Below are 26,009 nucleotides of genomic sequence, written 5' to 3'. Positions count from 1 at the left end.
GAGCACAGAGGCTTTTGCAATCTGGCACGGCTAATCCTATAAGGCTCTCTCCAGCACTGAAAACCTCCCAGTGTAGACACAGCTGATCCTCACAGCCAACTGGCCTGCAGGTCAATTCCTCCCAGTGATACCAACAACAATCAAGACTTAACTACAACAAGGCTGTACACACAGTCCACAAAGGGGTGCACCAAGAGTGTCCACCTCAGGTTAACTGGGGAGGCCAACCCACTGGGCCATATAGAAAACCTAGCACACAAAGCTACTCTACCAACTCAGCAAAGCATTGAAAAATGGGGAGACGAAGAAACAGATCACAAACGAAAGAAATGGAGGAAAACAAACGACTGGATATAGAATTCAAAACCACGGTTATAAGGCTCTTCAAGAATATCCTAGAAAAGGCCAATAAATACAATAAGACCCTCAAAGATATGAAAAAGGACCAACTAGAAATTAAACATACACTGACTGAAATAAAAAATATCACACAGAGACCCAACATCAGACTAGAGGAACGCAAGAATCAAGTCAAAGATTTGAAATACAAAGAAGCAAAAAACACTCAACCGGAAAAGCAAAAAAAAGAAAAAGAATCCAAAAAGTTGAAGATAGTGTAAGAAGCCTCTGGGACAACTTCAAGCGTACCAACATCAGAATTATGGGGGTGCCAGAAGAAGAGAGAGAGCAAGATACTGAAAACCTATTGGAAGAAATAATGACAGAAAACTTCCCCAACCTGGTGAAAGAAATAGACTTACAAGTCCAGGAAGCGCACAGAACCCCAAATAAAAGGAATCCAAAGAGGACCACACCAAGACACATCATAATTAAAATGCCAAGAGCAAAAGACAAAGAGAGAATATTAAAAGCAGCAAGAGAAAAACAGTTAATTACCTACAAGGGAGCACCCATACGATTGTCAGCTGATTTCTCAACAGAAACTATGCAGGCCAGACGTGAGTGGCAAGAAATATTCAAAGTGATGAACAGCAAGAACCTACAACCAAGACTATACTACCCAGCAAAGCTATTATTCAGAATGGAAGGTCAGATAAAGAGCTTCACTGATAAGAAAAAGCTAAAGGAGTTCATCACCACCAAACCAGTATTATATGAAATGCTGAAAGGTATTCTTTAAGAAGAGGAAGAAGAAAAAAGTAAAGAGAAAAATTATGAACAATGAATACATATCTATCAACAAGTGAACCTAAAAATCAAGTGAATTAAAAATCTGAGGAACAGAATAAACTGGTGAATATAATAGAATCAGGGGCATAGAAAGGGAGTGGACTGATAATTCTCAGGGGGAAAGGGGTATGGGGGCTGCAAGAAGAGACTGGACAAAAATCATACACCTATGGATGAGGACAATGTTGGGGGAGGTAAGGGCAAAGGGTGGGGTGGGAACCGGGTGGAGGGGAGCTATGGGGGGAAAAAGAAGAAACAATTGTAATAATCTGAACAACAAAGATTTATTAAATTGAAAAAAAAAGAAAAAGTAAAAAGGAAACCTGACTCAGGAAGAGGAAGGGGGTCCCTGAGTCCCAGTGTTCTCCCAGTTAGATACCTCCACATAAAGCCTATGAAACCAGCACAAACTGGGAGATACTTCTGCAATCATTCTGGAAGTCCCAAGAAGCCAAGAATACAATCTTGAAAGATCATACTATGATCAATGACATGAATTTTAAGTCATCTAGCTGAGCTTTTCCAGTTACATAACTTCACTTTTATGAAAGATTTACATTAGTAACTTTTTGCCTATCAAAAAATATCTGGAGACAATTTTCACTTCTATGAAAAAAGACAAAAAAAGTGGAAATGGCATTCAGCTTTGTTTTGTAGGGAGCCTTTATAGAGCCTTTTGTAGTGTGCCTGAGTGGCACCACCAAACTTCTGCCTTGGGTACTACACCCATCATTTAAGCATCAAGCTGCCATGGTTTATTACTGTCTATATCTGTGATTTACCTCTATTTTGTGCATCAATTTGGCTTGGCAAGATGTGTCCTAAGGTAACAGAGAGCCTATATCATTCCTGCTTTTACTATATGTTAATATTATCTTAGGTTTTATGTGTTATATGGTAGGTTAATTTTGGGGTATGGGAACGCTCAAAAATTTTTCCATATAAATTAATTCCCCCTTACAAGCATTTTTGCTCCCGCGGTTTTAAGTTATCCACTATCAACCATGGTTTGAAGAGCTCTGCATAATTTACCTACTTCATTTCATCACATAGGCACTGTATCCTCTCACATCATCACAAGAAGTACAATACAGTAAGATATTTTGAGACCATATTCATAATTTTTGTTATTGTCCTATTTTATTATTATTGCTGTTAATCTCCTACTGTACCTAATTTATAAATTAAACTTTATCAGAGGTATATAGTGAACGTATAAGGAAAAACAAAGTATATATAGGGTTTGGTAAAACTGGTTTTTCTGTGGGGTAGTCTTGGAGTGCATTGCCCTCGAATAAGGGGAGCACACTACTGTAATTGCTTCTTGGCTTTGTGCCATTTTGGTATACAAAGGGTTTCATAGGAACACTCTACCTTTGGATAGGTTTCTTCAATAAAATGCCTGTTATCAACTAAGAGTAGTGCATGTGTTCAGTTTTCAGTAACTTAATCAATTTGTCGAATGCTCATTAGAAACAATTTGCCTGGTCCTTTGCTATTCACTACTTCATAATCCCTAACAATCATTTACTTACTCTAAAACTTATGTCATGCAAACATGAAAATTTTAATGGGAATAGTCTGAAACATGACCTTCCCTTTTCCTAAGTAGTCCATCTAAATTCCCAATTAAATTAGTCCAGGGTTCTAAACCTTGGCACTACTGATACTGGCCTGATAATTCTTAGTGGTGGGAGTAAGGGGAGGTCTGATCCTGTGCATTGTAGGATATTTACCAGTACCAGCATTCAAATTACCTAGTCTTATCACAAAGTTGCAGTGTCTACTCAGTTTAGTACATGAGAGTGGCAATAAAACACATAACTTTGAAAAGCATGTCTTTCATCTTCTTTCTATGTGCTCTGAGTGGGGCTGATACCACCCCTGGGAGCTTCAAGAACAGATAAAGGAGTTAGGGCAAGCTAAATAACTCACTCATCTCTCTGGCCACAGTAATTACTTCTGGCTGGGTATATGACTCAAGCTGAGTCAACAGAGGCTCTCTAGACTTTTGCTGGAGTAAAAGGGTATGGGGAAATTCTCATTTTTGCTTGTCTTCTAGCTATAAGGACAGTGTAAAGTATAAGCCAGGTGCTCCCAGTAGCCATCTTAGCTTGTCTGAAAATAAAGAAAAGAGGAAGAGGGAAGGGACACCTGATATGGTAAGAACTCCCCAATTTAGTTATATTTAAAGAAAAAAACTTTCCAATAAAGTCATCAGGTAAATTTTTTTTTAGCTGAAGCTAAACTGAACTGGGTTTTTATCACTTGCCAACAAGAATATAAAATGATGCTTTCTGAAAATCTAAATAAAACAACATAATGGAGAAGATTAATCATCTATTGAATATTAATGCTACTCACTGAGCACTTACTATGTGCCAGACACTATGCTGCTAAGTGCTAAACATAAAAATGTCACATATAAATTCTCATGGGAGTCTCTGTAAATAAATGATCTATTATTGCTATTTTATAGATGAGGAGAAAAAATTAAGTAGCATGTCCAAAGTCAAATGCCTAGATACTGATCCAAGTTTACTGACACCATATCAGTTGTGCTAATACCATACTGCACGTACCTAATAACCAGGCACCAAATGTTTACCTAAGTGCCTTTGTAACCATATTAAGGATACAAAGATGAATAAATTATTATAATATACTAGAGGCCCAGTGCACAAAATTTGTGCATGGAGGGGGCGGGGTGGGGATAGGGGGTGGAAGGGAATCCCTCAGCCTGGCCTGTGCCCTCTAGCAATCCGGGACACTGCATGCACCAGTGACCATACTTTTCATACAGGTGAAAGGCATCTTGCTGTTGTATGGGCAGCTACAATTTTTTGCCCTGATTATAAATAGTAGTACATAACATGATCCTTCTGAGGCAGTAGTACCATTTTCCCCATCTTGTGGGTGGAAAAACTGAAGCAGAGAGAAGTTCATTGGCTTTGTCACACCAATTGTTATAAGTGTCAGAATCAGGGCTGACCACAAAATGTGCAAGCCAGAATCGCAGCTCCTGTGTTGAGCATCTGCCCCCTGGTGGTCAGTGTGCGTCATAGTGACAGGTTGTTCCACCATTCGGTCAATTTGCATATTAGGGTTTTATTATATACTAGAGGCCTGGTGCACAAATTCATGCATGGATGGGGTACAGCCAGCTCCGTCCCCTGGTTGAACTCCTGGTTGAATCCCCGGTTGAGGGGACAATTTGCATATTAGCCTTTTATTATATAGGAAGATTGTGGTGAGAATGTTAATTTACATGAATTTAAGAAAATGCTAATGTGTAGTTGAAATTTTATAACCAAAATAGATACCTGTTCAAAGGAATGTTTTTGAATGTGACTGTAACTAATAATCTTCCTATATAAAAAGCCTAATATGCTAAGTGTCCGGTCATCCCTTCAACCAATCAAAGCATAATATGCTAATGATATGCTAAGGCCACTCAACCACTCACTATGACATGCACTGACCACCAGAGGGCAAATGCTCTGACTGGTAGGCTAGCTTGCTGCTGGGGTCCAGCCAATCGGGACTGAGCAAGACGGGCCGGACATGCCCTGGAGCTCTCCCGCAGTCCCTACCCAGCTGGCCAATCTCCCGCGTCTCTCCCCGGCTCTGATTGTGCACTGTTGGGGTCCCTTGGCCTGGCCTGCGTCCTCTCACAATCTGGACCCCTTGGGGGATGTTGGAGAGCCACTTTCAGCCCGATCCCGCAGGCCAGGCCAAGGGACCCCACTGGTGCATGAATTCGTGCACTGGGGCCTCTAGTATTTATATAATTGTTTGAATTAGGAGTGATAACTGATGAGGAATATATAATGTGCAGAGAGCCTATTAAAAAGAAATCAGATGCATAGAAAAGTGTCATCAATCTCTCTCCAAATACTCAAAATAGGGTTTATGTCAATGAAAAATTCTAATCCATCTGTCAAATTATTCCCACAGTAAAGAGATCAGACTATCTTAGTTTTACGGAACTATTATCACAATCACTCAAACCAAATGCTTTCCCTTTTGAATGTGTGCTCACCAAACCATTAAATATATCCTATACTTGTTTATCTGTAAGAAAAGATTGCATTAACCAGCACAACCCCCTTGACAGCTTTATTTGTGTTTTTCTTAAATTCCGCATCTGTTTGGTTTGTATGCATAAGGTACCTTATAAGTGGAAACAAATTCTGGATATCACAACAAAAGTTTGAATTCCTGTAATGACAAATTTGAGGACAGGCCTTGTACCACAGTGACCCCCTCCAAGGCAGTATAGCCTTGCTAAATCTAGTCTGATCCTTACACAATCTAATAGGCTTTCTCAAAGTAAGAAAGCTTCATGAATCATTGCTTTGTCTGGGGAAAAAAAAGTATAATTGCTTTCGAAAATTATTAAAGCTAGAAATATTAAACCAAAACTTAAACACTGAAAATTAGAGATTATGATCACTTATTCACTGTGATCTATGACAATATAACATGTTATAATAAAAAACACATTAATAGATAATTAAACTACCTTTAGCCATAATATTAACTTGCTAGATATAAAACAGACGGTTTTCCTTCCCACTGACAAAATACAAAATTTTCAGAGATAAGCACTGCATCTTTCATAGTCAAATTTAAATTAATTTGTAATAGTTTCTTTAATAAAGAAATTTAATAAAATGGAACAAATGTCTAACTTTCAATTCTTTATCTGGAGAGAAAGAACTCAATGGTGAACACATACTAAACATTATATAACACTAGAGGCGCGGTGCACGGATTTGTAAACCAGTGGGGTCCCTCGGCCTGGCCTGTGGGGATCACGCTGAAACCGGCTCTCTGACATCCCCCGAGGGGTCCTGGATTGTGAGAGGGCGCAGGTCAGGCCGACGGACCCCACAAGTGCACGATTGGGGCTGGGGAGAAACCGTGGGAGGGCTCCAGGGCATGTCCAGCCCGTCTAGCCTAGTCCTCATCGGCCAGACCCCAGCAGCAAGCTAATCTACCAGTCGGAGCGTCTGCCCCCTGGTGGTCAGTGCGCGTCATAGCAACTGGTCGAATAGTCGAACAAACGGTTGGACACTTAGCATATTAGCCTTTTATTATATAAGATAGGTAAAGCATAGCACTGCAAATTCAATTAGAAAAGTTCAATAAAAAAGCTAATGGATCATTTACTTTTGCATACAATTACAATGTGTTCAGAAAACATATGCACAGAACTTTAACATATAACGAGGTGACTCCATACTGAAACTTCTAAAGTTCCTATATAATACAGGAATTAACTTAAAAGTGAGTGAAAGCAGTTACTGGTGTGCTAAAACATTTTTACTGTCACTAGAATTTACCAGACTGTGGTGTTCCCTTAATTACCTCTGATCTGCTGTTTGCCCTGAAAGTCCGTGCGCCCTCAGAATATAAAGTACATTTCTGGAGGGAATGCTAAAAAGAAAATAAAAGACTTCTACAACTCCAAAAGGATCTGCATATGTAAGCTTGAAATATGGAGAAAACTGAAATAAAAGAAATGAAGAGATTTCTAGCATCGAGTGATGTCACTCTGCACATGAACTCATCGAAAACACATACACCCACAACATTCTTTATAGAACTCACCTAAAGTGAGTAATCTAAAACAGACTTAAAAAAATCCTCAAGTATTTTATGTTATTAGAAACTTAAGTATTTATGACTTACCTTAGGACTTTAAGATAAAATGATGAAAAAAATCATGTAAAATTTAAATGTACAAGTTGTTTTCCCAAATTATTTTAAGTACACAAATATCAAAGTAATAAATTTTAATAAGTAATCATTAAAAGTTTCAGAAGCAAGTAAACTTTTTATAGTAGTTATTTACTCAAAAGTTTTATTTAGACCTGTTCAACAGCTTCCACTGACATAACTTTAAAAATCTAAATTATACAGGCTAGGAAAGGGTATATTCAGAGTATTTAATATATGAACAAGAAAAAAAGAAATAAAAGTTGGGATGTTTTAAGTCACTTAACACCAAAATAAGAATTCACCTTTTCCACTAGATTTGTGTGAACAAAACTAGAAAAACAAAAAACATATTTCTTCTTATAGAAATAATGCAGGCCCTCTTTCATATTTCAATGGGATAACATAAACTGTCATATTCTTATCCCATTATAAAACAACAGTTCATCACTTCAAAAGCATGAATCCAGCTATTAACTTTACTAATAACCCACCTTTTTCATTTTCTTTGTATCTACAAACGCCAACTGGAATCTCTGCTTGAAACATGGAGCCCACCATAATCTCCTATTTTAAAAATAACATAAAACATTAGTAAGGGCCCTGGCTGGGTATGTCAGTTGGTTGGAGCATCGTCCCAATGTGCCAGGGTTGTGGGTTCGATCCTGGTCAGGGCGCATACAGGAATCAACCAATGAATGCACCAATAAGTGGAATAACAAATCGATATCTCTCAAATCAATAAAAAAGAATTTTTAAATACATTAATAAGATCTTAGTAACAGACTTTATGTCCATTTTCAAGCATTACCATCTTCTTGGCCAAACTGTTCCTGGTTTCTGTGTCTTATAATACATATGCAACAATTAACTACCTCAGAGAAGTATTGTGAGGATGAATGAGTTAATAATAGATAGGAGCTTGGATATGATTGGGTGAAAATATTAGTAATAATAATGGGGTGAAATGCAATACAGGCAATATATACAAACTACTTCAAAATATGGAGAAAAAAAATAAATTCTTACTATTCAATTAGTAAGATAACAAACACTAAAAAACTGTAAGTCAAATTCAGATATTTTCAGAGTATCTACACTGTAAACTATGGTCCCTGGGAAACTGATATACAGATGCTCAGGTCCTATTCCAGACCTACTGAACCAGAAACTCTGGAAATGGGACTCAGCAATTAGTGTTTTAACAAGGTATCCAGGTGATTCTGACACACCTCGAGTCTAAGAACCAGAGCTTTAAGATAAAGAAAGTAACAAAAAGGGTTTGAATAAATTATGCTCAGTAGAGGCCAAACGGATGAAACTCCAAACCAAATGGATAAGGAGGTTAGTGCCTGACTTTCATTAAAACAATACAAAATGAAAAAGTAACCTCCCAAAACATAATTAAAACTTACTTTAGGAAATCTGGTAATCGACTTTATAGCATCAAATCACAAATTAGGGGAAACTGTTCAGAAAGACACTGGAGATCATCACACACAAGATTTTACAACACACAGGGTCCAAAATTACAGACTCTCTTTTGTCTGGTAGCTAAATGTTAAGAATACATTTACTGCATTTTTAAAATGAAGACTTAGGGAGGAAAAGTACAAAATCTTGGTCTAGCAAGTTTAAAGAACTCTTAGGATTTGAAAACTTCTGCTCTCCAGTTACTGTCACCTCACTGATGTTAGAAATAGTTATTTCCATATTTTATGGGAAGAGATGAAACTCAGAAAATTTTATTTCCTCAAGTACACACTATTAAGTTATGGGGCTGTAACTTGAAGAGATTTGATTTCAAAGCTGTTTCCTCTATTTCTATAAAAACTCCCTTTTATCTTACAAGCCTGAGAAGATCCTGAATCTAGACATTTTTTATTGCAAAAAAAAAAAATCATACTGAAAACAGTCTGGATTTACCATGGCCTGATTATTACACACTATTCCTGAGGAAGTGACTAATACCCTCCAGCAAAGAAGAGTTCACTTTCCCCTGTTCTCTCTCCTCTCAGCTTTTTGTCCCTTCATTAAAAATAATAACAACATCCAATTAAATACTATATTGAACACAGATACAAAAAGGTAATTTATTTTGGAGAGAAACTATATAAACTTGAATGTATGGTGAAAAACAATAGTTTAAGATGACTCAAGATTTCTACAGTTTATCATTTTAATTTCTACATGGTTTAAAAATCAGAAAAAAATGGATTAAAAACCATTTCCCCAAATAGGACACACAAATAGTAACTTCTGTGAACCTTGTTGTCTTCAGACCCATCAGTCATTCATCATTCACTCAAATTAATTAACACAATACTGTACTGGGCTAACCTTCTTACCACTCTAACCCAAATAGATGTCTCTCCCTTCTAAACATCTTTTTGGAAACCAGTAACAGATCAATTTTGGCTGAAGCCCCAAATCCTGGGTAGCCCAGTCCAAGTTCATTTGAATACTTAATTCTTCCTAATAGGAACTCTAAATATAATATTTCCTTATTTTTAATCAGCAAGGGGGTCAGCTCATTTTTAAATTTCTCCCAGGCATCCCAGACCAGACAACTTTAAACCAAAAAACAAACAACACAAAAAACAAAAACATAGGGAAAGCTCAAAAGTATTAACTAAATAAATAATCAATCATGACTGAAGTGCAGAAATCCCACTCAATTTGATGTTCTGGTCTATTCTGCATTCAAAGAAATTTATGCACTAAATTTAAAATCAAATGTAGGAAAAACAACAACAAAAAAACCTCAATGGAGTTTTTAAGAGAAAGATCAGGTGATCATTTTTTTTATATAAATGATTTGCTCTAAACAATTTCACATGACATTTTGATACTTTCATAAGTCAACAGCTTTGCAATAGCTTACAATTAATTCAATTGTATGATTTAACAATGTTATACAATTCTATAATTTAAAACTATGTCAATATATTCTCTATAGACTCATTTAGAAGTCAACTTACTTACTTATGCAGTTTTAGAGAAGCCCAAATCTATCTTTTTACACAATATATTTGGAGTTGTAAATATCAACATTGATATAGGATAAATTTATAATCAAATTTTTAAACAGAATTTACTGAATACTAAAAAGCCTCATGATTTATATATATTTATCAATGTGATACTTTCTATAGTGCAACAAAAGTCTAATTCAGCACTAGTTCAGAAATTTGGATTTCTAATCTTGGTTTGAGTGCCAGGTTCAAAGGCCAATTCTTTCTATATCATTATTTTATTTTATAATAAGATAAACATCTGAATATATTAGGGGAAATCTGAACATCTACCCAACATTTAAATATCAGAATAGGGCTTACCTCAACTTTATCAACATATATTTACTTAGTAAAAAAGTAATTACACTGGGCTTCTTAAATATTAATTTATCTAAGTTTTTGGAAAATATGGCTCTAACTACCTTTTTCCAGTCTTCTGATGGAATATAATCTTCATCTTCTTCAGATTCTTCTTCTATTTCGCTGTCTAGAATAAGTAAGACAATACTACTATAAAATGATTGCTTAGCCTGTCCACAGCGTATATTTGTATTTTATTCTTACATCTACCATAAAAATATTTAAATATGCCCCAAGTTTTTTCCAGAGTTAGGCCAAGATATTTCAAATCAAATAATACCCCATCAGTTAAAACAAAAGAAAAAAAAAAAAAAGCCAAAAAAAGCCCATACACCTTTCAGGTCAATCCTAATCTTAAATAACTGTATTCTCATGAAATGATTTTCTACAGAAACTTCAGAAAAATTTAGAATCAAAATAACCTATTTCTAAACTTAATTCTTCTATCAACAGCCTGGTGACAGAATAAATTATATGATCTCAACCTCTTCCTTACAAAATGAGAATTTGGACGGAATAGTGATTTCCAAACAGTGCTCCCTGAAACACTGAGAACTTTATGGCATCACTTTGGGTGGAAGCACATGAAGGGAGTATGTATGATGCCCTCCATTCTACCCAACTGTTTTATTCAGAGCAGGCAAACTGCTGTGTATTTACATTTTGGAGTAAGAATGTATTTATAAAAAGGGGTGGGAAATCTGAAAACAGATTCTCAGCATCTTCTTAACTCTAAAATGGCACACGAAGTTCAATAGGATAACATCCCATATAGAAATTAATTCTTCCTATGGAGAAAGATAGGCAGTATATATATAGCTTCCATGCAAACATCACAACTGAAATACCAGATTAAACAGTTTAGGCAATCACTTAGCACCCCACTGTCAGTAGATCTGCTCTCTGTTTAAGAGGTATTAATACTACATTTCCCCAAACTTAAAATTAACACAATTATTGCCCTGGCTGGTGTTCTCAGTGGTTAGAGCATTGGTCCCTGGCACCGAAAAGGGTCTCAGGTCCAATTTCTGGTCAAGGGCATGTACCTGGGTTGCAAGTTCTATCCCTGGCCCCCAATCAGGGCACATTTGGGAGGCAACAGATCAATGTGTCTCTCTCACATAGATGTTTCTCTCTCTTTCTCTCTCCCTCCCTTCCACTCTTTCTAAAATCAATGTAAAAAAGTATCCTCAGGTGAGGATTAATAACAAAACCATTAACAATTATTTCAGTAACTAATACTTTCTTGCATTGGTATATTTTTCAATTGGACCATATCTTAGATCAAAACTCAATAAAATTATTATTAGAAGTACCACATTCACTTCTAAACTAAATGTGTAACAGAAATCATTCATACAAAGCAGTTGCCATGTTTAATCAGTTATTACATTCCTAAATTTCATGAGGCATTGTTTAGGTATTTTTCTTCTTTTTAAAGTATAGAAATTTAGATAAAAAATTTAAACTAATAACACTAATAGTTGACTTTTTATCAGAGAGCTGACTTCTAGAGTAAAGATTACTGTTTAGAATGAAACACTGCAGTAGACGAAGTATGCAAAAATTCAAGATAGGTATTACTGGTCATCTCTGACTAGATCATAATTGTAGGAAAATTAGGAGACTTCTTTCTAAGTATAATGTATTCCTATCTCAAAAGTCAACCACTTCTTCAGAACTAGGAGGCATTGATTAAAGAAAGCAATGTTTAGGAATCTATTTTAAATAGGCTAACAGGCAAAGAAAGTAGAAAATGAAAACTGAGGAAAAGACTAGGAGAAATTAAAAAAAGATGACCATGGAACAAACTAAATTTAAGAATGGGTCAGGAAGGAAAAAAAAGGAACACACTTAAAACCAAGTAGTAAGTGACACAACAATTACTGTAGTATATTCATGAACAGGGCCCAGCACTGCAAAACGAATAACCTAGAACAAAACTCCATTACTGTTAAGTGATATTTAAGAGTAAATAAATTCAAACAGAGCAGTGGAAAAAAAAAACACACTAGAATTTTAGGCCATATATTAGAGAGTAAAAATTACACCCCAACTATAGCAACCAGTAACACTTACTTGTATCAAAATATTTACATCGACGTGGGCGGATTATTTCCTGTGCATCTTGAGAAGCAACAGATTGTGATGGATCATCATTGGAAGACTGAGTTTCATCCTCTTGACCTGATGAATCCTTTATATTCTCTTCCTGTGGGATCATAAATTAAATTGCTTTAAGATGTAAAACAGTAACAAAAAAAAACAAAAAAAAACCTGTTGGAGATAAAAGATCATAGTATTTCAAATATAACTAGAAGATTAAAATAAATACACTAACTGTAGCATGGTGTGCTGGGTCAAATCCTGGACCAGGGAAAAGGACATTAATGGAAAAACCGATGAAATCTGAATTGCTTGTAGTTTTAATTAAATAGTATGGTACCAGTATTAACTTCTTATTTTTGATAAATGTTCCATGGTTATGTAAGATATTAACATAAGGGAAATTTCTGGGTGAAGAGTACACAGGAAGTCTCTGTATAACATTAGAACCTCTTCTGTAAATCTAAAATTATTTCAAAACAAATTAACAAAAATGAATACAGAATTGCCAACTAGCCTTTATTACTTAAAAATGGTGCTTTTTAAAAGATGGTACAAATTTATTTAGAATAGGCATTGAAAAGAAATCTGAATAACACAGATGAAACTTACCCCTCAGGAGTGGATTACAGAGAACTTCCAATTTTTATTACATATTTCTGTACCTTAATTTTTAATATCTAAATGTATTACTTTTAAAATCAGAAATACAGATAAAAATAAGCAGTCAAAATGAACGTATTAAAAAATTATAATTCCAACAATGAAGACTACAATCTTAAAAATTTCTGTATAAGCTTACTTTATTTTCTCCACTACAGCCACTGTTATCATCATTATCAGCATCTTCATCATCTTCACCTTCTTCTTCCTCTTCCTCCTCCTCCTCATCTTCTTCAGGTAGTCGACTAGTACCATCATAACCATAAAGGCTGAGAAGTTCATGAATTGGCATGTCGCTCTCCTAAATAGAAAGTTAATTTCTGAGTAATATTTCATATTCCTATACTTCACAAATCTGTATTCATTCCATACTGAAGAATGCTCTTAGACATGTATCAAGAATTTTAAAATCATTAAAAGTGAAACTGAAAATAGTTCTGAAAGCTAAGAAAATTCTAGTCTTTTAAGAATTTCTTAAGACATTGACCAATGAGAATTGTTAACAACAAAATCTTTTAAGTATAATAAAAAAGGACATTGGTTTAGAACTATTCTTTTGTGCCATCATTTAGTTAATATAAACCTCAGTTAATAGTATGTATGGATGCTCACACTTAAGAGTAACATATATAATGTGGAAGTGGGGGAACAGCATAATTAGAAAATAAAGAGACTGTAAACTAAGCCTACTCAGCCCAAATATATGAAAAGAAAATAGCAATGATATAGTACAGGAATGATACTGAATTGCATTAGCCATATATTCTCTCTTAGAGTAATCTGTAATTACATATAAAACTATCTTATGCAATTTCCAGTTTATAGATGAGATAGGCTGACAGATTAAGCCATTTCTCAAAACAACAACAACAACAAAACAAAAACAAAAACAAAAAAACCCCACATAAGTAATAACTTATGTGGCCAGATCTCAAGCCTAATTCCAAAAGTCCATACTCTCAGCCAGGGACCTCCCCCAAACCCCACATAAACATACCCTGAGGGTGAAATAAAAAAATATCCAGTGAAATGAAATTAGCTTCCTGCAGAAGGTACTCACTCTAATCAGTAATCAATATGACTACAACATCAAGTATGAGGGAAACATGGCAGAATTCTGATTATGAAAGGAAAATTTAACCCATTCATGTGAACATATTACACACACACACACATCCCAAAAGTATCAGTTTAAAAGGGTATCATGAAATAAGACATCCTATATAATAAAAGCCTAATATGCTAAGTGTCCGACCATTCGACCAGTCGCTATGACGCACACTGACCACCAGGGGGCAGATGCTCTGATCAGTAGGTTAGCTTGCTGCTGGGGTCCGGCTAATGGGGACTGGGCAAGATGGGCCAGAAACGCCCTGGAGTCCTCCCATGGTCCCTCCCTGGCCCTGATCAGGACTGGGCCAGACAGGCCGAACACACCCTGGACGAATCCGTGCACCCGCTGGTTTCAGCCCGATCCCTGCAGGCCAGGCTGACGGGCCTCTAGTGTTCTATATTTCTCCAGCAGTCTTGTAGTCTTATTCATAGGCAGAAATAAGTCTGGCCTATGTGTTAAATACATTGTTGTGGTAGAGAAGGGTACATCGAACTGGATGATATAAATCCAATGACACTAATCACTTATATCATACAATTAACTCCCATCACCCAGAATTCGTGTGCAAGAAACGACTAATGATTATAATTTTAAAAAGTTTTCTTATAGAAATAGGAAGAAAATGTTAACACTTCTACTTCATATCATAAATTGATGTTCTAGTTATAAGTCAGCTTGTGAATCTATTTCTGAAAGAGAAATCAATTGTGAAATCCCTAATGACCTGCTGTAGCCACAGCTTGAAAAATGGTAACTATGTCAGGCAAGGTATTACCACCCCAGCTGATAGACCAGCTGGCATACTTTTTTTTAAAAAAAATATATTTTATTGATTTTTTACAGAGGAATAGAGAGGGAGAATGATAGAGAGTTAGAAACATTGATCAGCTGCCTCCTACACACTCCCCACTGGGGATGTGCCTGCAACCAAGGTACATACCCTTGACTGGAATCGAACCCGGGACCCTTCAGTCCGCAGGCCAATGCTCTATCCACTGAGCCAAACCAGTTAGGGCCCAGCTGGCATACTTAACTGACATCTCGTATTGTGATTCTCAAAGTGCAGTAGCACAGTGTTTAAGTTGTTCAAGGATCTAGTCCATGTAGATATCTGGTCCATGTACGAGACAAAAATTTGGGAATTAGGAGTCAGGATTTGAGAAGTAAAACAGAACTTCAAAATCAAGTAAAAACTAGAGTAAAAGAAAATACTGGTTTTATACACAACTAGAGGCCCGGTGCACAAAATTTGTGCACTGGAAGGGGGGGAGGGGTCCCTCAGCCCAGCCTGCACCCTCTCAGTCCGGGAGCCTTCGGGGGATGTCTGACTGCCATGGAGGCAGGGGGGCTCCTGCCACCACCGCTGCACTTGATAGCTGTGAGCCCAGCTTCTGGCTGAGTGACTCTCTCCCTGTGGGAGTGCAATGACCACCAGGGGGCAGCTCCTGTGTTGAGCTTCTGCCCCCTGGCGGTCAGTGCACATCATAGAGACCAGTTGTTCCGCCATTTGGTCGATTTGCATATTAGCCTTTTATTATACAGGATAATAACAAATAGCTGCCACAAAGTATCTTCTATGTGCCAGGCATTTCAGAGAGAGAAATAAAAGCACAGTGAGACTATTACAATCTTATTAGATTTTTAAAAGTACCAGATGGGAATGTTTGTTACTCTTATTTATGAATATTCAGAAAACAAAATAGAAGGAAACATCATGCACTGACAGAGACTTTACTATATAACTACACCTCCTAATCCCAGCTCATACTTTCCATAAACTCATACTGCACCACAAATTAGAAGCAGATTTAACAACTGAAGTCACTATTATGAACAAGAGCCCCTGAAGTCACTAGTAGGAGTAAGGGCCAAACCAGGAGAAACACTTTAATGTAAGTTTCATGTTCATTTCATCTTTAAAATTATCCTAATATATATATTAGTATTACCTCTACTTTTTACAACTGAGTTAACTGATACCTGGAGAAATAACACAAAACAGGCAGATTACCAAATAAATGTCCTAGGGCTCTTGACCATTTGTTCTGTCTTATTCAAGAACAACAGAATCACCTTGAGAGCTTATTAAAACAGACTATTGCGTCCCACCCTATAGTTTCTGATCTAGGTAAGCTGAGGTAGGGCGTGAGTATCTGCATTTTTAAAATAAGTGCCAGGTGATCCTGATGCTGCTGGTGTGAGATCAGTTTAAGAACCAATTAGCTCATAGTTCTAAGATAAAATTATCTGCACATCAGCCTTTCCAGTGGAATGTAATAAAGATTGATCATTATCTTTAATAAAGCTTATCACTGATATCTGACATCTAGCTAAGTTATGTGTCAAAAAAATAGGTGTCGTACTAACTGCCTGGAAAGAAATCTTTATGTCTGACATCCATGGTTAGGTTAGATTTTTCCTTCTTGGATACATATTTGAGAAGTGTGACTCGCTTTATAAAAATTTATTTCTCAAAGAAAAATTTACCAACACCTCCAATATTGACTAGGCAGAGAACTGAGGAGAGTCAAAAGTAGCTCATTACAGTGCACTTGGAGAACCACTTTAATTTGAAAAAACAGTAACAGAACTGGCAGAGAAAAGTCAATCAATTCAGGAAAAACTACACAAGTATAGAAACAAAAATGCTAAGTAGGTTACCGTGTTAAGAGCAAAGGGTATCTGTAATAACTAAAAGAAAGTTAGGGCTGGTATTTTAAACTATTTTCTCTAGTCTTGCTTAGTTTCTAAAAAAATCCGTCATATTCTACTTTTGACTTGGTTTGAAAGTAGGTATTGAGCAGTGACTGACACAATGTTAGGGCTTAGGGAAAATACAACCAAATGCTTAAGATGGACTTGGGCAGGGAGAGATTTAGTTTGCCAGGAAGACTAAGCTAAGTTGGAATTCACTGATGTAAATCACATGTAGTATAATTAGAACCGAAACTAAATAAGTGGTTATGGTAAAGAAAAAACTCAAGAGACCTTGCAGAAGAAACCAATAGGATGTAACCATGGATTAAGAGTGATCAAGAGGTCCTAGGGACACTGAATCTCTGGTTCTAGACATTCCTTGGACTCAGATACCCATAGGAGTTCTAAAAAATAAAAAAAATAAAGTTCTAAAAAAAATTCTAATATACATCTAAAATGTATTCTTAAAGTTAGTTTTAGGTGGATTCTATCATGTGTAAACAAAATAATCCTTGCCTATTCTGTGAAGAAAACGCTTACTTAATTTAAAACAAACTATAATCAGGCTGGTGTGGCTTAGTGGTTGAGCATCCACCCATGAACTAGGAGGTCTTTGTTTGATCCCCAGCAGGAGGCATGTAGGAGGCAGCTAATCAATGATTTTCTCTCATCACTGATGTTTTTATCCTTCTTTCCCTTTCTCTTCCTCTCTCTGAATCAATTAAAAAAAACAAACATATTTAAAAACAAATTATATAGTGGTATTATACTTTTGTTTAGATATTAACTTTTACCTTAACCTCTGTCACTCAATATCAATTTAGTAAGCAACAGTCAGCAGCAATAAATTAGTAAGCAATAGTCATGACCCACTGTGGAATACAACATTTAGAGTTTGACAGTAGTATAAAAAGTTAACTTACTTGATCTAAGGTATAAAGTGAAAATCTTGTAGCCAACACTGGGCTAAAACTACAAAAAAACAAAATCAATTCTGCTGCGGAATCCTCTTTTAAATTCAAGTAAGTGTTCCTACTATGTGCTAACTAAAATACTTAAAGATTTAGCAAGTATCACGTAAGAATCATTTATTATTGTCTGGGAAATAAGGAAGATGATAACAACTCTTAAATTCTGGCTGTGAAGGTGGGTAAAAATAAAAGGTGCAGTAATTGGGAGAGGACAGAAGGTGTGTAAGAAGAGATTTAGGATCCTTTTATAGTCCACTTTTGACCCGATACCTGTGATGTTTTACAAAAGTAACTACTTGAATTTTATTTTACATAATGAAGTTACTTCTTTAAAAAAGGCCTTTCATTTCAAACTTTAAACATACCACCTATGATCACATAGAATTTTTCAGTCAACTCTATACAACATCCTTTTTCTCCCCAAACACAGGCAGAGAACCAAACTTTCAAGTGTTTCCTTTCTCCACAAAAAAGTTATAAACACTTCATCCTCTAACTCTTATTGTTATTTACCCTTGCAAGATCCTCTATTTCAGAACTGAAGTTTGTTTCTCCTTCCATCATTTCTTCTTCTTCTAATGTTCGTTCATCATCAAAATCATGAACCAGCATGTCAGCTGATGGATCAAATTCATGGTCATCTGATGTTGCTGAACCTCCTGGTAAAGAACATTTTTAAAAGTTTGGTAAATCAAATTAAGTGTATCTCATTAATATTAATATAATGTATATGACATTTGAAGCTGATATAAATCAAATAACAGTACCAAAAAAAAAGCTATGCACAGAAAGTATTATTTGTTTTTTTTTCTGAAATTCTTGCCATTACTCATATCTCCCTGCAAACCTTCTCTAAGGGATTTAAGGGATTATTTTTTGCCTTTCTCATCTCTACACACAGGTACAACTGAAAAATAAGAATCACAATTCTTAATCATTTGATCAATATTTAATAGACTCAATGAGTATGAACCCCTATGGCCCCTGAGAATATATATTCATGTAAAATATATAGTCATCTTAACATATAGTCTAATGAAAACAAAGCTGCACTCAAATATTACTCCTCTATTAGCACTTTCATGAAAATTCCAGTATATGGATAATTGTCCTTAACTTACTTGGATGGTTTTTATGTGAAATAACTCATAAACTATAGAAGCAAAATGTACTAAAATTGCATACAAAACTCTTATGAAAGGCATTAAAAATAGCCTAGTAGGTAACTGATGTGTAAGCTAATCTATTTTTAGCCTGGTGGTTGGAGAATACTGCTGTACTCAATAGGTCAAGCCTTGTAATACTGGATTGCAAATGCTGGGGCATACATATTCGGTAAACTATCCCCACATTTGGCTATTGTTAAATATAGACTTAAGTTTGCAAAAACATTGTTTACTAATGAACGAATGAGTTATTTAACATTAAAATAATCAATTTAAGTTTAAACTGTTAAAAGTTGTATTAACAAATGCACCTACCCCTCCTTTTTACTCCAGTAAAAGAACCAATAAGTAAAATGAAGTTCTACAGATGCTGATTTGTTTTAAATACAGTCTATTAGGTATAAGGAAATACAGAAGGCTCCAGGTTCTTGTCACCTCCCACAATTTTTAGAATAAGAAATATTTTTGGAGTGCTTACTATGTACCAAATACTATGCTCAAGCACTTCATATATACACCATTTCATTTAAGCAAACAATCCTATGAAGAACAAAAAGAAAAACCTGAGGCTCAGAGTTAAGTAGCTTGTTTAAACTCTTAGAGCCAGTAGATGGCAAGGATGGAATTTGAATCCTGGGCCTGCTATTTCCAAAGCCTGTGCTTTTACTGCACTCCAAGCCTCCTGTAAGTCACAGCCTCAGAAACAGTAGGTATCCTGCCTCAGAGAATACTTGAAAAGAGCCTCTGTTTACTATAATGAGTGAATAGCAAGCCAGGTTAGAAAGCAATATACTTAGAAGTCATGGTACACTCTGAGGAACATAATAAAATATTGATATTAAACATAAAATAACTAGATATGTAATTGCTAAATCAGGTCTTATCCTACAGTACACCACAAAAGAGTTAACAAATTACCCAAGTTTTAGAATGATTTACAAAATAAAAACATTTAGAAAAGCATATTATCATAATTTCTTTTGGAAAATTAAGAAAAACATGGCATAATTAGGGCATCTTAGTACTGGCTGAGGGACTTGCACAGTTTAAGAACCATTAATTTAGTTGTAGTTTTTTTGTTTTAATCATTATCCCTTCTTTCTGAGTTTTTAATGGAAAACGCTCCCAAAACTTTTCAATTCACCTAGCAATCAATCTACGGCAGTGGTCGGCAAACTCATTAGTCAACAGAGCCAAATATCAACAGTACAACGATTGAAATTTCTTTTGAGAGCCAAATTTTTTAAACTTAAACTTCTTCTAATGCCACTTGTTCAAAATAGACTCGCCCAGGCCGTGGTGTTTTGTGGAAGAGCCACACTCAAGGGGCCAAAGAGTTTGCCGACCACTGTTCTAGGGCACTTAGTTAACAATTATGAATTCCTACAGATAATACTATACTTTTCTTCTCTCTTATATGCAGAAAGATAAAAAAAAACAAAACAAAACAAAAACCCTCACACAACCCTTTTGTATACTATTATACTAATCCTATACAATAAAAGCCTAATATTCTGTGCCCAGTCGTCCATTCAACCAATGAAAGCATAATATGCTAACGATATGCTAAGGCCGCTCAACCACTCGCTATGATGTGCACTGACCACCAGGGGGCAGACAGTTGACCAGCTGCTATGACATGCACTGACTACCAGGGGACAGACGCTCCAACTGGTAGGTTAGCTTGCTACTGGGGTCCAGCCAATTGGGACTAAGCGAGATGGGCTGGACATGCTCTGGAGACCTCCCATGGTCCTTCCCCAGCTGGCCAACCTCCCACGTCCCTCTCCAGTCCCAATCGTGCACTGGTGGGATCCCTCAGCCTGGCTTGCACCCTCTCGCAATCTGGGCTGAAGGACCCCTCCTCCCCAGTGCACAGATTTCATGCACCGGGCCTCTAGTCATAATGTAATTCCTATTAGATGCAAATATTGTCAAAATAACTATGCTTAATTCCTAACTACTTGCCTTCCTTTATGAACTTAAAAAAAAAAAAATAACAAGCTCACATGAGTATACGGACCAAATCATGAGTGTCATATGATTTACCTGAAGTCCCTCACTTTTTGTCATTATAGTCAAGACCAATTGTATTGAAAGTTTTGTCACTTCCCCCTCCCTACAAGAAATAGCTTGGGTGAACCTTTTCTCTCTTCTTACTCTAATTCTTTTCCCTACATATACACTGTTAACTTTTTTATAAACTTACAATTTTTTCTTGCCTTCATATGACTTCTTTATTTTATGACTTCTTTTTACCTTGTTCTTTGGGACCAAGTAATCACCCTATTCCTTTTTGTTAATTACTAAGGCCCATTGTTAGGCTGTTTCCTAGGAGAAAAAAAAGGTCTCAAAAATAAATTATTACGGGTAGGGAGTCTGATGCACTGTGAAAATAAATATTATGTTTCAGAGTTAAGCCAATATCAGCGCTTTTTGTATCCTACTGCAAAATTACTAAAAGGTATCCTACATTATTTCAACCATTCAAAAGATAAAATTCCGCTTATAATATATCACTAGAGGTCCAGACTGGTACAAGAAAATTTGTGCACTTGGTGTGGGGGGAGAGGGCAGCCCCTCAGCCCAGCCTGTGCCCTCTCGCAGTCCAGGAGACCTTAGGGGATGTCCAACTGAGCCACAGTCTGGCCTCCCTCTGCGGGAGACAACTGGTGGGGCTGATCAGGGGATGGCGCAGGCAGCAAGTGGCCCTGCTGGTGGCCTCTGCGGGAGGCAACTGGGCAATCAGGGGACGGCACGGGCCAGCTAGTAGCCGTACCCTCCCCCGCATTGCCCCTCTGCTGCTGCTGGTCACCACCGCACCCCGCCCCATTGCTTTCCCCTCCCTCTGCCTGCTTGCATGCGCCTTGGCTGGCCCGGCGCCGTCAGCTCACTGGCCCCACCCCCTGCCAACCAGTCGTTCCAGCATTCGGTCAATTTGCATATTACTCTTTTATTATATAGGATGTGCACTCATTATATTATTTTATTTCCTCCCCTCCCTAAATCCCTACCTCTAATGGCTACTAGTCTTACAGGTTAAACCTTGTCTTATGCCTCCACATTGGTTTATACTGATGGCGTCTATAGACAAACCACCTAACCTGGGCCATGTGACTGTTATTACTATAATGAATTCCAAAGTGCAGATGTTACAAAGGACACAGCCTTTCACCAATGGACCAAACATTTTTTTATATGAAGCCTCTATTCCTAATTTCTTCCAACTTACATAATTAGTATTACTTAGAAAAATAATAAATATTCCCTTGGGCAGAAGCCTGATACTAGAAACACTATCTATGTTGAAAGATCTTCCTTAGTCTAACCAATTTAAAAACAAAAAACACTCAATGAGTCAATCTGTTTGTATAAGCATTCAGCAAGTAGTAAAGGGCATCAAAGACATTTGTATTCTTCAAGCTCTACTATTCTTCCAATGCAGCCTAGACTGATTCAAATGCAATGGAAACTCAAGTCATTCATTAATATCATTTTTGGAGAAATTATTTTTATACCTATGTATTACCTGATGAATATCTCAAAATTTCATGGAAAAATATATAAAACTCAGTTTATTTGCAATATCACAACATTAACAAAAACCAACTAGAACCTATTTTTTTTTTCAATGAAAATGATTTCTGTTTGCAAGAAAAAGAAATTAGGAAAAATTCCATGTCCTATAAAGGATATGATAATCTAGTATTTATCTGAGGTCAGACTACTTCCAGCTTTCACTATCCAGAACATATTTATAAACCATGAAGTTGAAATATGATAAAATCAACTGTCAACTTAGCACACTTGTCTTTTAGATTCTTAGCACACTAGAATCTGGAGGTATTCTAGTCCAACCACCCTACTTGATGCCTTATACTACATGGAGTACAATGATATGTGTTCATGAAAAGAACCCTGATCCATTAAAAACAAAAAAAGACTACCCTTATGTTAAGCAATTTTACAAATTTACTTTCTAAAATTGAACACACAGAATAGTGATTGCTTCAATAATCTGAAAATTTTAGTAATACATCGTAACTAAATATTCAACATATGTTTTCAAATAAACTATTACAATGCCTTAGAGTGCTCCCTTTCTCTCTCTTCTTTAGCTACATTACACTGTCCCTTAATCCAAATACTTCACTGCAAAAGGCAGTACTCTCTCTCGGTAAAGTCCCTGGACACTAGTCAGAAAAACTGGTTGGTACCAAACTCTTTGCTGACTGCTATTCAGTTCCAATCAATTGTTGCCACACAGAAATGCTGTACCCAATGGAGCTGGAACCTCTAATGGATCAAGAGAAGCCTAAATACAGATTTTTATATAAAATATTCAAATTTGTAAAGATCACTACATTGGCCAAATAAAAACACATTTATTTGTGGCCAAATTTAGTCCAAAGATCACAACATTTAAGTTAGGAAAAAAATGAATCTGTACTGTATTTAAAGAATACAAAAATCCAAAGATATGTGTTCAGAAGATAAAAACTGTTCCTATTCAAATATAAAAAAACTTCCTTAATTTACAACATTAAATATTCATTTGTTGAATGTTTTTCTTATTTTATTTCTCCTTCCTTCACTAAATGTTTTAACAATTTTTCTCTCAAAATACTTTGAATTTCCTATACAAGCTAATATTTCTAAGTTGTTAGTAATTCCTTTTTTAAAGTATGAATCATATATACTTCAAGTCAAATATCAATAAAAAATTACTAAGAAATATATGTGGCAATTCATGAGAGAGAGAGAGAGAAAGAGAGAGAGAGAGATCCCATAAATAGTCACGAGGTTGAACTCACAGCAGCCTCACCTGTACTTTCATGGGCAGTCAAATATTTCATCCATTTCTTTTTCCCCAAAGAAAAGAAGCATTCAGAAGAAAAGCAAGTCAGATGATAGTCTAACTTCTCTAGCTTTTATGCAACGAATAGGATAAATATTAGTCAAATAGGGATTATAAAAAGTATAGAAGATACTTACCTGGACTTGAAGACTCAACAGATGGCTAAGGGGGGCGGGTGGGGGGAAGGAGAAAAGAAGAAAAATTAGCATTTTTGTGTAGTAATCCTTACAAATGTTACAGGAATTATTCAACAACTACAACTAATAACACACCAAAAACTACCGTAATTGTTAATGTCTGAGTTGTCTAGGACAAAATAAAACTTCCCGTATAATCCTTTCTGACATTATATTTATTTAAACATAAAGGAAAAAGGAAAAACCCTCCTGAATCTAGAAACAAAGACAGTAATTTGGAATTGATTCAAATTCTAAAGGCAAATATGGGTGTCATAACATGTAATTTAAGAGATATGATTTAGATCTTAAAACTTTCTGAAATATTCCCTCCTATCAATACAGGAAAACTATGCACAAGGTTTGCTATCAAGCTGCTCTCTGGCTTAACATGTGTGTGAGCCTAGACCAGCGTGGCTCAGTTGGTTAGATGTTATCCACTGCACCAAAAGGTTGCCAGCTGAGTCCCCATCAAAGCACATGACTGATTGTAGGCTCTATCCCTGGAAGGAGGCATGCAGGAGGCAGCCGATCGATGTTCCTCCTCCTTCCTCTCTCTCTAAAATAAATATTTTTAAATGTATGTGAGAATGGAGGTGGAAACAATTTAAGGTATTATTTTAACTAAAAATTATATTGCAAGCAAGCAGAAGGGAAAATTAAAATGTTACTTAAGCACCAAACAGTACATTAGGTTAACTTCACTAACAAACAAATACTTGTAAATTATCACAAAATAAGCAGTCTTTCATGCTCTGGAGAAGTTAGGTTATCTGATAGACCACAAAGACTCCAAATTATAATGCTCCTTCTACTGTACCATTTCACCTCTCATAAATTTAACCACATACATCTGGAAAACTTAAAGATAAAATTGTTAGCAACTTGTTTTATTAATATCACCACTTGAGAGTCTGTGGCTGTTTTATCTTAATTAAATTATAATGAAGTCATTTACAAACAAACTCCTATAAGATAAATTCAATAAGAAACTCAAAAGATGCTTCAAATGACAAACTTTATGACTAAAACTTTGTCCATTCATTCAGACTATTTTATGCCCAATAGAAGTAGGAGACACTAGAAGGCCAAAAGCACTAGAAAGAGATAGGGGATATTCTAGTATTTAACTTCTTTTTCCTAAGTAACGGTGTAGAGAGGCAAGAACAAAATAGAAATGAGGAATGTGCCCAACACTTCAAAAGCTAGGTAACTAAGACAAGTTTTTATAAGGTATTAAAACTCCATTTTGAAAACTGTCCACATTATGCTACTGTAGTAAGTATACACTCCAAATTTCACATGATGACTTAGATTTCTCTTAAGGCACACTTTTTCAAGGGTCCTATTTTCTTCTTTTCATTCTTAAAAGAGAATGGTTCTTGCCTATAGCACTGTTTTATTCTAACAAAAGACTGGTACAATTTAGTAATGTATATTTTCAAGTGTCACCATCTTTAAGTTACTCTGCCACAACAATCAAACGAATATTTAGTCTTTTTTAATTCATTTCAGCAAGAGATAGGGGGAGGGAGAGATAGAAACATCAATGATGAGAGAGAATCATAAATCAGCTGCCTCCTGCATGCCCCCTACTGGGGATCCAATCAAGCCTGCAACCCGGGCATGTACCCTGACTAGAATCAAATCCGTGACTTCCTGGTTCATGGGTCAATGCTCAACCAATGAGGCACACCAGCCGGGCACAAGTGCCACTTTTTAATTCCCTCAATGGGAAGCTGAAGAGTAGGGTGAGACAACACAATATAACCTATAATAATAAAAGCATAATATGCTAATTAGACCAGACCTTTCGGATGAAGCTGGGGCTGCGAGGGCTGCCGCAGCTGCGAGGGCCAAGTCCCTTGCACTAATTTCGTGCATCTGGCCTCTAGTGTAACCAAAGGGTTTCTAGTTTGCTTAACATCTTTCAGGCAGAGCTACACATTTCTGGCTGAAAATGAAT

The 26,009-nt window shown here is 36.2% G+C and overlaps 1 protein-coding gene across 15 annotated transcripts in view; it reads right to left on the bottom strand.

Annotated features, from left to right (window-relative positions):
- Positions 1-26,009, bottom strand: part of MIER1 (MIER1 transcriptional regulator) — a gene marked incomplete at its 5' end in the record, with an annotated part of 59,398 nt that overhangs the window by 20,199 nt on the left and 13,190 nt on the right. For 8 of the 15 annotated variants that reach the window (XM_080655751.1, XM_080655755.1, XM_080655758.1 and 5 more), the window contains 6 exons: positions 7,410-7,482; positions 10,355-10,419; positions 12,372-12,504; positions 13,201-13,362; positions 18,357-18,502; positions 24,005-24,029. In XM_080655751.1, the coding sequence (XP_080511877.1) occupies positions 7,410-7,482; positions 10,355-10,419; positions 12,372-12,504; positions 13,201-13,362; positions 18,357-18,502; positions 24,005-24,029 (604 nt within the window). Of the gene's footprint in view, positions 1-7,409; positions 7,483-10,354; positions 10,420-12,371; positions 12,505-13,200; positions 13,363-18,356; positions 18,503-23,834; positions 23,872-24,004; positions 24,030-26,009 lie in introns of all 15 variants that reach the window. The other 7 variants (XM_080655744.1, XM_080655754.1, XM_080655752.1 and 4 more) reach the window with 1 other exon arrangement.

This window comes from Plecotus auritus (genome assembly GCF_963455305.1).
Source record: "Plecotus auritus genome assembly, chromosome: 2".
Classification (NCBI taxonomy): Eukaryota; Metazoa; Chordata; class Mammalia; order Chiroptera; family Vespertilionidae; genus Plecotus; species Plecotus auritus.
This window is presented reverse-complemented; position numbering and strand designations above follow the sequence as displayed.